Source organism: Schistocerca serialis, chromosome 2 (assembly GCF_023864345.2).
Source record: "Schistocerca serialis cubense isolate TAMUIC-IGC-003099 chromosome 2, iqSchSeri2.2, whole genome shotgun sequence".
NCBI lineage: Eukaryota > Metazoa > Arthropoda > Insecta > Orthoptera > Acrididae > Schistocerca > Schistocerca serialis.
This window is the reverse complement of record NC_064639.1, coordinates 704,170,285-704,182,406: the sequence shown is the minus strand read 5'-3', so window position 1 is coordinate 704,182,406 and position 12,122 is coordinate 704,170,285. Positions and strand designations below refer to the sequence as shown.

Sequence of the window (12,122 nt, the reverse complement as noted above, 5' to 3'; positions counted from 1 at the left end):
TTGTTATGTTAACTAAGAACAAGGTCACGTTGTGCTTTCCTGTCTTGTCCCCCATGAAGTGTGCAGTGGTGGTGGGATGACATACGAAGCTACATTGGTTTCTCAGCTAATCTCTCTTTTAATGTCTTAACTGCAGGTTAGCTGGATCAGCTGGTTGGTCAGAGATGTCTTATTACTGTACATGACTGTACTCGAGACACCTTGGTATCAGCTCCACATGAAATGAAATCCAGTGAGATTCCAGCAAATGTGGAAGAACACATGGGGTATTGTTTATATTGGGTTTTTTTCTTATGATGATCATGGTATAGTGACATATGGGACAAGTCAAAAAGATGCTAAGGGAACATATAAAGACACTATATTGTTTTTTACGATGTGCATCATGCTGAAGATATATTGCATATGTATTCATGATAATATAATAAAAAGTTCAAGAATAATGCTGGTCATAATCAAACTACAAAAGTTCATTACTGTAATGGATAATATATTATTTCTAATAAAACAGCAGTTTTGAAAGATAATCAATATATATAATATAATTTATGACGGATCATATTCAAGAAATTCTTGTATGCTGTAAAAGCAAAGAATATTTTCTACTTCTTTATGGAGATGGTAGTACAGCTTGATACCCCTATCTTTGACACTATTATTATACAGTTTAATAGAATGGGGAACTAGTCTTGACGATTTTTTTGACCGTTTGCCATGGTGGTGACTGTCCAGATTCCTGTACAGTCAATTGATGTTTAGTTTAATAAACAGAACAGTTCAAATATATATTGACTATGGAGAGGTAGTATGTTTAATTTTTTAGAGTGATTTATAGGTTTCGCTTTGCTGTTTGTACAGGTTTATTCTAATTGCTTTCTTTTCAGCCTAAATAATTTCATTGATTCAGTATAATGATACCAACAAATAATTCCACAGCATAGTACTGAATGGAAAAGACCATAACAAACGCATAAAGCCCGAGTATTCTAAGATTTGGCTGAAGGCACCAAGAACTATGCAGCGGGCCAATCTTCCCATTCAGCATGAAAATGTAATTTATAAGATTCTACCTACAGGTGCCTGAAGTATTTCTGTTACAAAAAGAACAGTAATGGGTGACATTTATGGTACAATTTCATGTGTGGGATAATTAAAAGTTTTCAGGTGTATATGCACTAAACAGTGAAAAACTGGACATCAGCAACTTATGCCATAGTTAAAGTCCTTTGTAAAACTGAAGCCAATGAAATGAAACTTGTCAGGTTTACCATTTGTTTCAGGGAAGAATAAATCTTACTTCAAATATTTTGTGAAACTGATCCTATCACTATTGTAGATCTATTCCAAGACAATACAAAAAGTTTTCTGCAAATGGAAAACACTTATAATTTATATCTGCAATGCATACTAACTAAATAGGAATTTTTCTGAAGGTATTCTTTGTAACTGAAAAAGAGAGAGAGACAAATTTCATTAATAGTAAATTATTGATTAAAAAATAAAATAAATGCACAAAATAAATTAATTCTAATATGCCCAATTTTAGGCTCCATTTTTCTCCATGATAAACATTATCTTATAGCTCAACAGTATCAAACGTCCACAATTCCCTCCATTATATTATACACATCCCTCCTTTATTATGATGTGTATTTGATTTCCTATAATAAATACAAAAATGTTTTGGCTGCAAATCATTGAGAGTCAATTCCAACAGTAGGCATGATAAAATTTGCGGCAACTTTTGTTGTTGCCCCACTTGTATGAAATGAGTATTACTTCTGCAACATTATTATTATTATTATTATTAGTAGTAGTAGTAGTAGTAGTAGTAGTAATAGTAGTATTAAATTAAATCCATTACAGTCTTACTAAAAAGATGACAGTTATAGAAAGCTGATTATTCAGTCTACCCAACACAACAGTATGAATGCTAAGGTTTTGTTACGATTATGCTCCTGAATTTTGTTGTGGCCTCACCTAACTAAATTAGACAGGAAAACTGGTATAAAGTACAGTAGTCAACTGGAGAGGCCTGATCTCAGTGGAAGTGAGAGTGGTACCACTATGCCAACAGCAAAGGAAATGTTTTACAGCAAATATTTTCAGGGAAAAAGACCTTATAGAAAGGATGTAGAAGCAGCCAAAAGGAAAAGCAATGATAGGTTCATTGAAGGAGTTCACAGCGCATGCAAGGCAGCCTGGTACCTAATCAATGAACATGAGAAGAAAACCACTTCCCTCTTAAGCTTCTGTAGTCCAGATAATCTTTACAATTATTTTATTAAAATTCTGGGAAAAGCTGAAAGTGCAATCCCAGTCCTGACTATGGATCTTGCCACTACTGTAAGAAATTAAAAAAGGTACATCTTGATGATCTGGAGGAAATTAAAAATAATAATAATAATAATAATTGTAAAAATCTTAAAAGCCCTCTGATAATCAGAATATATATGGGATGCCCACTATGTCCTCAAGAAAATCATCTATGAAACTGCTGAACCATTAATTATGGTAAATAATAACTGTTGTTCTGCTGGTACATTTCTGAGCTTTCTGAAACTTGCACAGACAGTGCCAGTTTATAAAAATGCTGACCCAGGCAAGGTGGGGAGTTTCAGTCCAGTCTCAATGATTTCAGTCTTCACCAAACTCATTGAGACTGCTATGTAAGATCAAATCTCTAATTACTTTGAAATTAATTTCACAGATGCTTGGCATGGCTTTCAGAAATGCAAATCTGTAACAGTTGCATTAAAACTGGTTTCTAGGATAAAGCATACATTTGAAGAAAAAGAATCTGTAGCACTGACACTTTGGGATCTTAGTAAGGCGTTTGACTGCATTCCTCATAAAGCCCTCCTAAATAAGCTCAGCCGATATGGAGTTGGAGGCAGTGTTCTGTCGACCCTAAAATTTTATTTGGAGAGCAGAAGGCAGATTGCATCAGCCAAGGGAGCACTGTAATGTGAACAGACATTGGAATATGATATGCCACAGAGATTAGTAACTGGCCCTCTCCTGTTCCTAGTTTTTGTAAATATTTAAGCTCTCGTGGACATTTCTTATAATGTATGGATAACACAACTCTGCACTTGAAAGGTATCAATGCTAACAAGGCTCAAGAAGAAGCAGATGCATTGTTTGATGTGACAAATGAATGGTTTGTTGTTCACAAATCAATGAAGAAAAAAACACAAAAATTGGTATGTAGACTCAGTGATAAAGAATACCCAAACTGTGTAGTGGCTGTGAAACTTCTGGGGTTCATAGTGGACAGCAAACTCACTTGGAAAGAACACACTGCACATGGTGTGACAAACTGTCATGGGGAAAATGAAACATGATAACTGAACAGTATCCACTAATGGTATGTTATTCACTGTTTCACAGCCATAGCAACTATGGCCTGTTATTGTGGGGTCACTCTACAGGCTGCAAGAAGTACTACTACTTAAAAATGTTAATAAGTAAATAAAAAAGCAGTAAGAATAATATAATGCAGAAAACTGAATCACAGCAAATGCATCTTCGCATGTCTAGGAGTGATGACAATTTTCTGTCAATATGTCTTCGTCTATCAAATGTATGTGAAGGAAAATCATGAAGCATTCACCAACAGGAGTGATATCGACAACTATAGTGCCTGCAATAAGGAAAGCATAGACATACCAAAGTGTCAACTCTCCATGAGAAAGGACAGTTTTCCAGCAGTTTCCATTAAAACATTCAGCCATCTCAGTACTGAAATGCTGTCCTTAGAATTCGTAAAATTCCAAGCAAAGATCTCGCGCCGTCTACTACACCAAAAACCACAGTAGTTAGAATGAGTTCTTTGACAGTGAAATAGCAAACTGAACTGTCTAAATAGTGCACTACTACGTGAAATCAAGTTATAAAATTCTTACTCTATATGTCATTAAGTGTTGTACAATACTTAACACTATTCTGCTCTTGTATTATTATGCATACTTACGCTAATTTTTGCTTGTACATAATACTTGAATAATATTAAACTCTTAACAGTGACAGTCTATCCAGTCATGACTTGCGATCAACACAGCTATCGTGCTTCCATCTCCACCTACATCTACACACATATTCAACAAGCCATCATATGGTGCACGGTGGAAGGTAACTTGTAACACTACTAGTCACATCATTTCCTGTTCCTTTTGCAACACGTGTATGACTTCATACAAGCCCTAATTTCTTTTATCTTATCTTCATGCTCCTTACACAAAATGTATGATGCCCGCAGTTGAATCATTCTGCAGTCTGCTTCAAATAACAGTTCTCTAAACTTTCTCAATGTCTTCCACGAAAAAAAATGTTGTCTTCCCTCCAGGGATTCCCACCTTGATTTACAAATCATTTTCATAATACTCAAGTGTTGATCAAACCTACTGTCAACAAATTTAGCAGCTCGTCTATGAATTGATTTGATGTCTTCTTTTAATCTGACCTGGTGGGGATCCCAAATGTTCGAGCAGTACTCAAAAATGCATTGTACTAGTGTTCAATATGAGGTCTACTTTGCAGATGAACCACAGTTCTCTAAAATTCTCCCCAGTAAACTGAAGCTGGGCGGCCATTCACTTTTCCTGCTACAATTCTTGCATACTCGCTCCATTCCATATTGCTTTTCAAAGCCTACATGACTGGGTCAAGCAGGACACTACTGATAATGTACTGTCTCACATGAGCACACACCATTGAGGACAATGTACTGGGTTCTATTACTTAAAAAATCCTAGAGCCACTCACAAATATGAGAATCTATTTCATTTACTTGTACTTCCATCAATAGTCTGCAGTGGGACACTATGTTAAACACTTTTTGGAAATCTAGGAACATGGAATCTGCCTGTTGCCCTTCATCTGTGGTTCACAGGATATCACATGAATAAAGGGCAAGATCAGTTTCACATGAACGATGCTTTATAAAACTGTAGACAGAAGTATTTCTGTCTCAAAGAAATACATTGCGAGATGCAAGAAATACATTCGAATTGAGAATATCTTCAAGGATTCTGTTGCAAACTGACATTAAGAATATTTGTCTGTAATTTTGTGGGTTTGTTCTTTTGCCTTCTTATATACAGGGGTCGCCTGTACTTTTTCCAGTCACTTGGAACTTTGTACTGGATGAGAGATTCATGATAAATACAAGCTAAGTAGGAGGCAGTGCCATGGAGTACTGATTGTGAAACAGAACTGGGATTTCTTCAATACCTGATGACTTAACCTGATTTCAACTCTTTCAGTTGGTTCTCTATGCCAAGAATGCCTATCACTATGTCCTCCATACAGGATGGTCATACAATGATATGTCCGCACATAATAAAATACAGCAGATAATAACAGGAAATATTAAAAGCTAATTTCAACTCCGCTATTACCGCCAAAATCTGGACCCCATCTAGCAACTGATGGGAAGCAGTAACAACCTTGATAAAAAATCTGAGTCCATCTGGCTCCAGATGGTAGTACTCTGTGAGAACCCCTGCCTAGGGCTACATGCGTAACCTGACCAACAGTCACAAGGGTGGAAGAGAAAGTCTGATTTAATTACCGATAGTGGATAGAACGGTAGAGCCTAGAGGAGTGAAACCACAAACAAAAAATCAAATTTCTGACCAACAATCCAATCTTATCTTGGTATCTAATTCGTTACTTTGTATGTGATGCAATTTCAATTACAGTATGAAAAGTCCACAAAATGAAAGCACTACCCCAGGTGGTAACTTAAGAGAGAAACCCACCATTGCATCTCGCAATGCATTGGGAGCAAGGGTTCTGGGAGCCCCAACAACTGCAATCAGAAGGTTGGATAGGAATAGCCCTGGAACCCTTCTAAAATAAAATTCAGAAAGAAATTTTTTTTAGGCACCTTAACTATAAATTCTTACTTAAGGCTGGTAAACAAAAAGAACTAGAAATACTTTTAGAGAAAAACAAAATTGAAATTTTTGAAGTTCAAGAAACAAGGTTCCTAGCTGAAAATGTTGTGGGTACTTGTAAATACTGAATATTTGAAGGTAAACCAGCAATCAAAATTATAAATCAGATGCCATTACTGGATACAGCTTTCTCTGTTCATAAAAGTATACTAGGAAATGTAGCTGAATTAAAATCCGCTTCTTTCCTATCAATTAAATACAAAAACAAGATGCACACACTGGTTAATTACAATGCACCAATAAATGAAGACAACAAGAAAAATCCCCCAAAAACAGAGGCATTCTGGGATTTTTTAGAAACTGAAATATCCAAAACTCCGAAGATGAACACCATTTTACTATTAGGCAACTTCAGTGCACAAATAGGCAGAGAACAGAAATTTAGAAATGCAGTAGGACAATACCCAGCTCAGAGAAGAACCATTGCAAATGGTATGAGGCTAACCAGTTTGTGTCAAAAGAGAATTTCAGTTAGATAAAGTAGCTATTTTGCAAAAAAGTGCAATGGAAATTATGAATGTGAAAGCAGTAAGAAATGGTGATTTGAGTCTGATCATACCCTCTCTAAAATTAAAGTCAAACTCCTACCTAATAAAGAACAAAGAAAGTCACAAAGGTTAACAAAATATAATTCAGACAGGCTTACTATAACAAAAGAGTAAATTAAAAGCTATCAAGATGAAATTAAAAGGGCTAAAAGTGGCAACTGGCAGGAAATATCCAAAGCAATTAATAATTCAAGAAGGCATAGCAGAGAGGACTAAAAAAACAGGTAAATTGGAAATGCTCAGAGAAGATTTTTAAGATAGTGATAAATTTAAACAACAAAGAAAGGAAATAGCCAGGTTAATCGGGAATACCAAACAAGCCTTAGAAAAGGAGAAACTTTTGGAAATAGACAAAAACTTTGTAAAAAATAATACCCGCTACTTTTATCAAACTTTTAAGAACAAACTGTAGTGGTTCCAAACTTTAAACGTCTGTTTCAAAAATGAAAGTGGCAGAATTGTGTTACGCAATATTGAAAATTTTGAAATGCTAGAAAGATATTTTCATTAGCTTCTGAACTGTACTGAACAAAGTCATAAATTGGAATTCTAAGATACTGACGAAAATTTGGCAGAAGATTTACTACCAACTATAGAAGAAATTGAAGAAGTAATTAAACATCTCAAATACAACAAAGCTAGTGGAGAAGATTCTACAACAGCTGAACTTATGAAGTGGTCCTTGTCAAATACAGCAAATGAGCTAAATTTACTCTTTGAAAACTCTGAAAAATGGGAAAAAATCCCAGAGGAATGGTAACTTGCCTTGATACATTCACTCCACAAAAAAGGTAATAAACAGGATGTAAACAACTACAGAGGAATCTCTCTACTGCCAGCATCATATAAAGTATTTTCCAAGATTTTTTAAAAATAGAATAGAAACAACTCTAGACACTCATTTAGGCAAATATCAAGTTGGTTTTAGGAAGGAAAGGTCATGTTCAGAACAAATATTTAATCTCAGGTCAGTAATCTGCCACAAATTACTTAATTCAAAGGACATTGTATTATGTTTGTGAATTTCAAAAAGGTTTTTGGTTCTGTTGACACAGAAACTATTGATAAAATTATTCAAGAATTTGGCGTAAAGTCTAAACTGGCAAACCTAATCCCTGAAACACTTACAGATAGCCTGTAAAGTAAAATTTATTAGAGAAATTTCATAGCCTTTCAAAATAAAAGGGCGTACAACAAGGTGATGGCCTATCCCCAATTTTTTTTTAATAGTGTGTTAGAGAAAACAGTGAGAATTTGAAATTAAAAACTTACTGAACTTAACATTTCGCTGGTAAGGTTAGGAAGAGGAAGAAAAAAGGTCAAAATTAACTGTTTTCCGTTTGCAGATGATTTTGCTATACTTTCTGTAAATGTGGACTTTCTGAAAATGTGGGATCTGCTATAACATAAATAAATCTCTTGGAAGAAATAGCCAGCAGAACTGGCTTAGGAATTACTGCAGGAAAAACAAAATTTATAACAAATGTTAAAAATCTGCAAATGAAAGACAATTAAGGATGCTCCAACATTCCTGAAACAGATATTGGCCAAATAAAAAGAGTAAAAAAATCATATTTTGAGCCATTCCAGTCACATTTTTACAGCCTCTCTCTGCTTATATGGACACTATTGTCCCATTTTTACTGTGCTTAGAGGACTTAAATTGTAAATATATGCACCCATATTTAAAGACTGTATAATAGAGACAATATTTATGAACATATTATTAACATTTGCATATTGGTTTTTCATTCATGGTTGATGTTTTCCCCACATTCAAATTGGGAGTTAACATGGATTTTTAAGAGTTTTATTTGTGCAGTTTCTGTACCCTTTGACAATCACAGCAGGAGGTGTTGCATTTTTCTTGGATTATGTAGGAGTTTATTAGTGGTAAACCAGTTCAAAGTAAAAGAAAATGAGGGAAATCACTAATTCTTACAATTTCAAAAAGACACCTACAAAGTACCTGCACCAACTTTAACAAAAGAGAAATATTTGAAAAGTATAGAAATGTGGTACAAGGACTGGCAGTATAGCCTCTGCATAAACAGAACAGAATTTTGTGGGGAAATAGGCAGAAAAGAGCCATTATTGTTCAATTACGGTATAGGATTAGCAAGCAATCACTGTGAACAGGAATATCAGTAATATATTAAGTAGTAGGCCTATGCATCCAGAGCAAACTAAAATGGACCATCTTCATAGATATGATTCTCAAAATGACTATGACACTGAAATCAATAGAACTACATCTCATACATCATTTTCAAATGGAACAGAAATGACAAAACAGGCAGTGGTATTGAGTGACATTTCATAAAGAGGCCCACGAATTACAGCAGCAGATGTAAATGATTTATAAGTAAAAAGCATTAGTTTATCAAATATTTTTGAAAGTTTATTTATTTATTTATTTAGCCATCTGTGGACATTTTAAAATGCATGGATGTTGTCAGTTTGTGTACATTCATTGTGACATATAAGTTATTTACAATCATTTTTGCTCCTTATCAAAATGTTACATATAGTTAAATATTGTGAAACAAAAGTAATTTACAATCATTTTGTACTAAGGAATATAGTGTAAAAGCAGTGTTCCTGCAAAAACAATTCAGGATTTTTCCTAAAGCAATTCATGTTATCTGTTTCTTTTATTTTATGCAGCAGTTTATTACATACTTTTACACCTTCATACAAGAAGCTATTTTGAGTCTTATGTTTATTCTTCCTGTCTAGGTGAAGACAGTGACTCGTTCTTGTACTCTAGTTATGAAAACTGCTATTTGTGCTATAATTTTCTATATTTTTCTTGATGTGCACTGTGGTTTGGAATATAATTTCACAAGGAACAGTTAGAATTTCTAACATTTTGAAAAGTTCTCTGCAGTGGGCCTGCTTACTGCTTTTTGTTATAATTCTTACTGCTCTCTTTTGCATTTTAAATGCTGTTTGTAAATTCTGAGCACTGTTTCCCAAGAAAATGATACCATAACTGATTACTGAATGAACATAACTCAAGTATACAGTTCTCGAACATTCATTACTACATGCGGATACAAGGACTCTAAGTGCATAACATGTTGTGGATATCTTTTTCGAGAGTTTCATAGCATGTTCATTCCACTTCATTTGGCTGTTGTAGGTACATCATCTATGGAGATGTTATCTAGTTTTAAGTTTAAGGGACTCTGTTTTCTGTTCATTCTAAAGCATATTGTATTTGTTTTCTTTATGTTGAGAGTTTCTTTGTTTTCCTGAGACCATTTGTGAACATCCCTGAGCACTTCAGTAGAATTTTCCAGCATTTGTGCTGCTGTCTTACTGGTGACTACTATGTTGCTGTCATCAGCAAACAATATCTTCTCTCCATGGCTGATATGCTGCGGGAAATCATTTATATATACCAGAAACAATACTGGGCCCAGTACACTTCCTTGAGGGACCCCTATATTGATATATTGTGGATCAGATATATGTTTCTCAATGTACTTTGATCCATTGGAGACAAGTGTAGTCTCTACTGACTGTAGGGCAGAGTGGGGCACTCTGAACCATGGGGCACAATGAATCATGTAGCATAATTTCAGTATAACATGGTAAATTATTTTTTTCTGTGGGCATATGTTGTCAGTACTGCTCTACCAACTGCCATTTGTTTTCTGCAGGATCTAGTTCCTGCCATTAGTGTTGTACTGGTGATATGTTAGTTTTGCGACAATGAAGTAATTTTTGGAGACATAGATAGACTGAATTTTGTTCAATCCTTTGTCACCAAATTTTAGAGAAAGTAAGTCATTGTAACAATATCAATACTGTATTTTAATTATATAGATTTTCAAATATTAACAATGTTCATACATAACCTCACATGAGCTTTGTTTGAAATATGTACTGTTTGGGCACATTGAACCAAGCTCTTCCGGGGCACAATGAGCCATGGTTCATTGTGCCCCAGGGTGGTCCATTGTGCCCCAGGACTCTTTTAATTGTCCAATACAAGCACTCTGTACTTTATTTCCTTAGCAAGGGTAGAAATATATGTGTAGCTATTTAAGGCTTGTGGATGTGTCTGATGAATGTGAGTACAGCTTCAAAGACTTGGACAAATTACCAGAAACATATGATTTTTTTTTTTTTTTTTTTTGACCAAATTTGAACTGGAAAACAAAACACCGGTTTACTATGTGGGGAACATTTTGAAAGCAAAGGATGACGCAGGAGAATATCAGGTATCATTTCTGAGAAAAAGTGAAAAAATGGGAGGGAAGTTTTATTTTCCTCAGGTAAAGGATGAAGCTTTTGTTCCAGCTAGCAACATACTTTCTATGCTCCTGTGACCTGCTACTGATGGTGTGAGAAAGGGACAAAAATCATATTTAAAATCTGGAATTAGCTTCGAGTCCATTGATGTTCGGTAATTCCAAAATAATTTACATGATTGTTTGCCTACAGATTTAATTATATGATTCACATGTGGAATATATGTAAACATTATGTTTAAAGTACATTTACACGTACTTTCTATGCTAGATAGGTTCTTTCAATGAACCTGTTTAAAGTGGTTCATTGTACCCCACATGAGGGGCACAATGAACCATTTACCAAATTTTCTTCAAAGGCGTGATACTTGAAGGATTAAACTGTAACATCTGTAAATCTCTACTCTGTAATAAAATTATTGGATGTGTAACACGTCGTTATCAGGAGAAAGAAAACTGGCATTCTGCGGATCGGAGTGTGGAATGTCAGGCCCTTAATTGGGCAGGTTGGTTAGAAAACTTAAAAAGGGAAATGGATAGGCTAAAGTTAGATATAGTGGGAATTAGTGAAGTTCGGTGGGAGGAGGAACAAGACTTTTGGTCAGGTGAATACAGGGTTCTAAATACAAAATCAAATAGGGGTAATGCAGGAGTAGGTTTAATAATGAATAAAAAAAATAGGAGTGCGGGTAAGCTACTACAAACAGCATAGTGAACGCATTATTGTGGCCAAGATAGACACGAAGCCCACACCTACTACAATAGTACAAGTTTATACGCCAACTAGCTCTGCAGATGATGAAGAAATTGATGAAATGTATGATGAGATAAAAGAAATTATTCAAGTAGTGAAGGGAGATGAAAATTTAATAGTCATGGGTGACTGGAATTCGAGAGTAGGAAAAGGGAGAGAAGGAAATGTAGTAGGTGAATATGGATTGGGTCTATACAGGGGTAATGTTCTTGAGGACGATATTATGGAAATGGAAGAGCTATTCTAGGTGTGGTGGGAAAAATTTCAGACAGAATGGACCTCATTTCAGGGCATGACTCAAGGAAGTCAAGGTCCTGTTGAAGTAGCTGATTAACACATTCCAGACCAGGATAATACTGAGTCACCAATGGTGTGCTCTGAAGTTGTTTTGTGGAGGGATCAAAAATACCAGGATTGGATGTGTGGCCCAGGACATCTCTTTTTGAACTAGGCTAGTGGGGTAATTATGTCAAGTGCAGGCTGTGGTGAGAATGGTGGTGTATTGCTGTAAAGAGTCTGCGTCCAAATATATGTGTTTGCAAGCAAGTTTTGTAAATACAGTTGGAAGTGATGTGGGAATGGACAGAAAAAGGAC

General features: G+C 35.2%; 1 protein-coding gene across 1 annotated transcript in view; it reads right to left on the bottom strand.

Annotated features, from left to right (window-relative positions):
• Nucleotides 1-1,393: 1,393 nt before the first annotated feature.
• Nucleotides 1,394-12,122, bottom strand: part of LOC126455670 (sialin-like) — a 159,432-nt gene continuing 148,703 nt past the window's right edge. Inside the window, exon 10 of the mRNA XM_050091441.1 lies at nucleotides 1,394-1,446. Within this exon, the coding sequence (XP_049947398.1) occupies nucleotides 1,408-1,446 (39 nt within the window). The 3' untranslated portion in view covers nucleotides 1,394-1,407. The remainder of the gene's footprint in view (nucleotides 1,447-12,122) is intronic.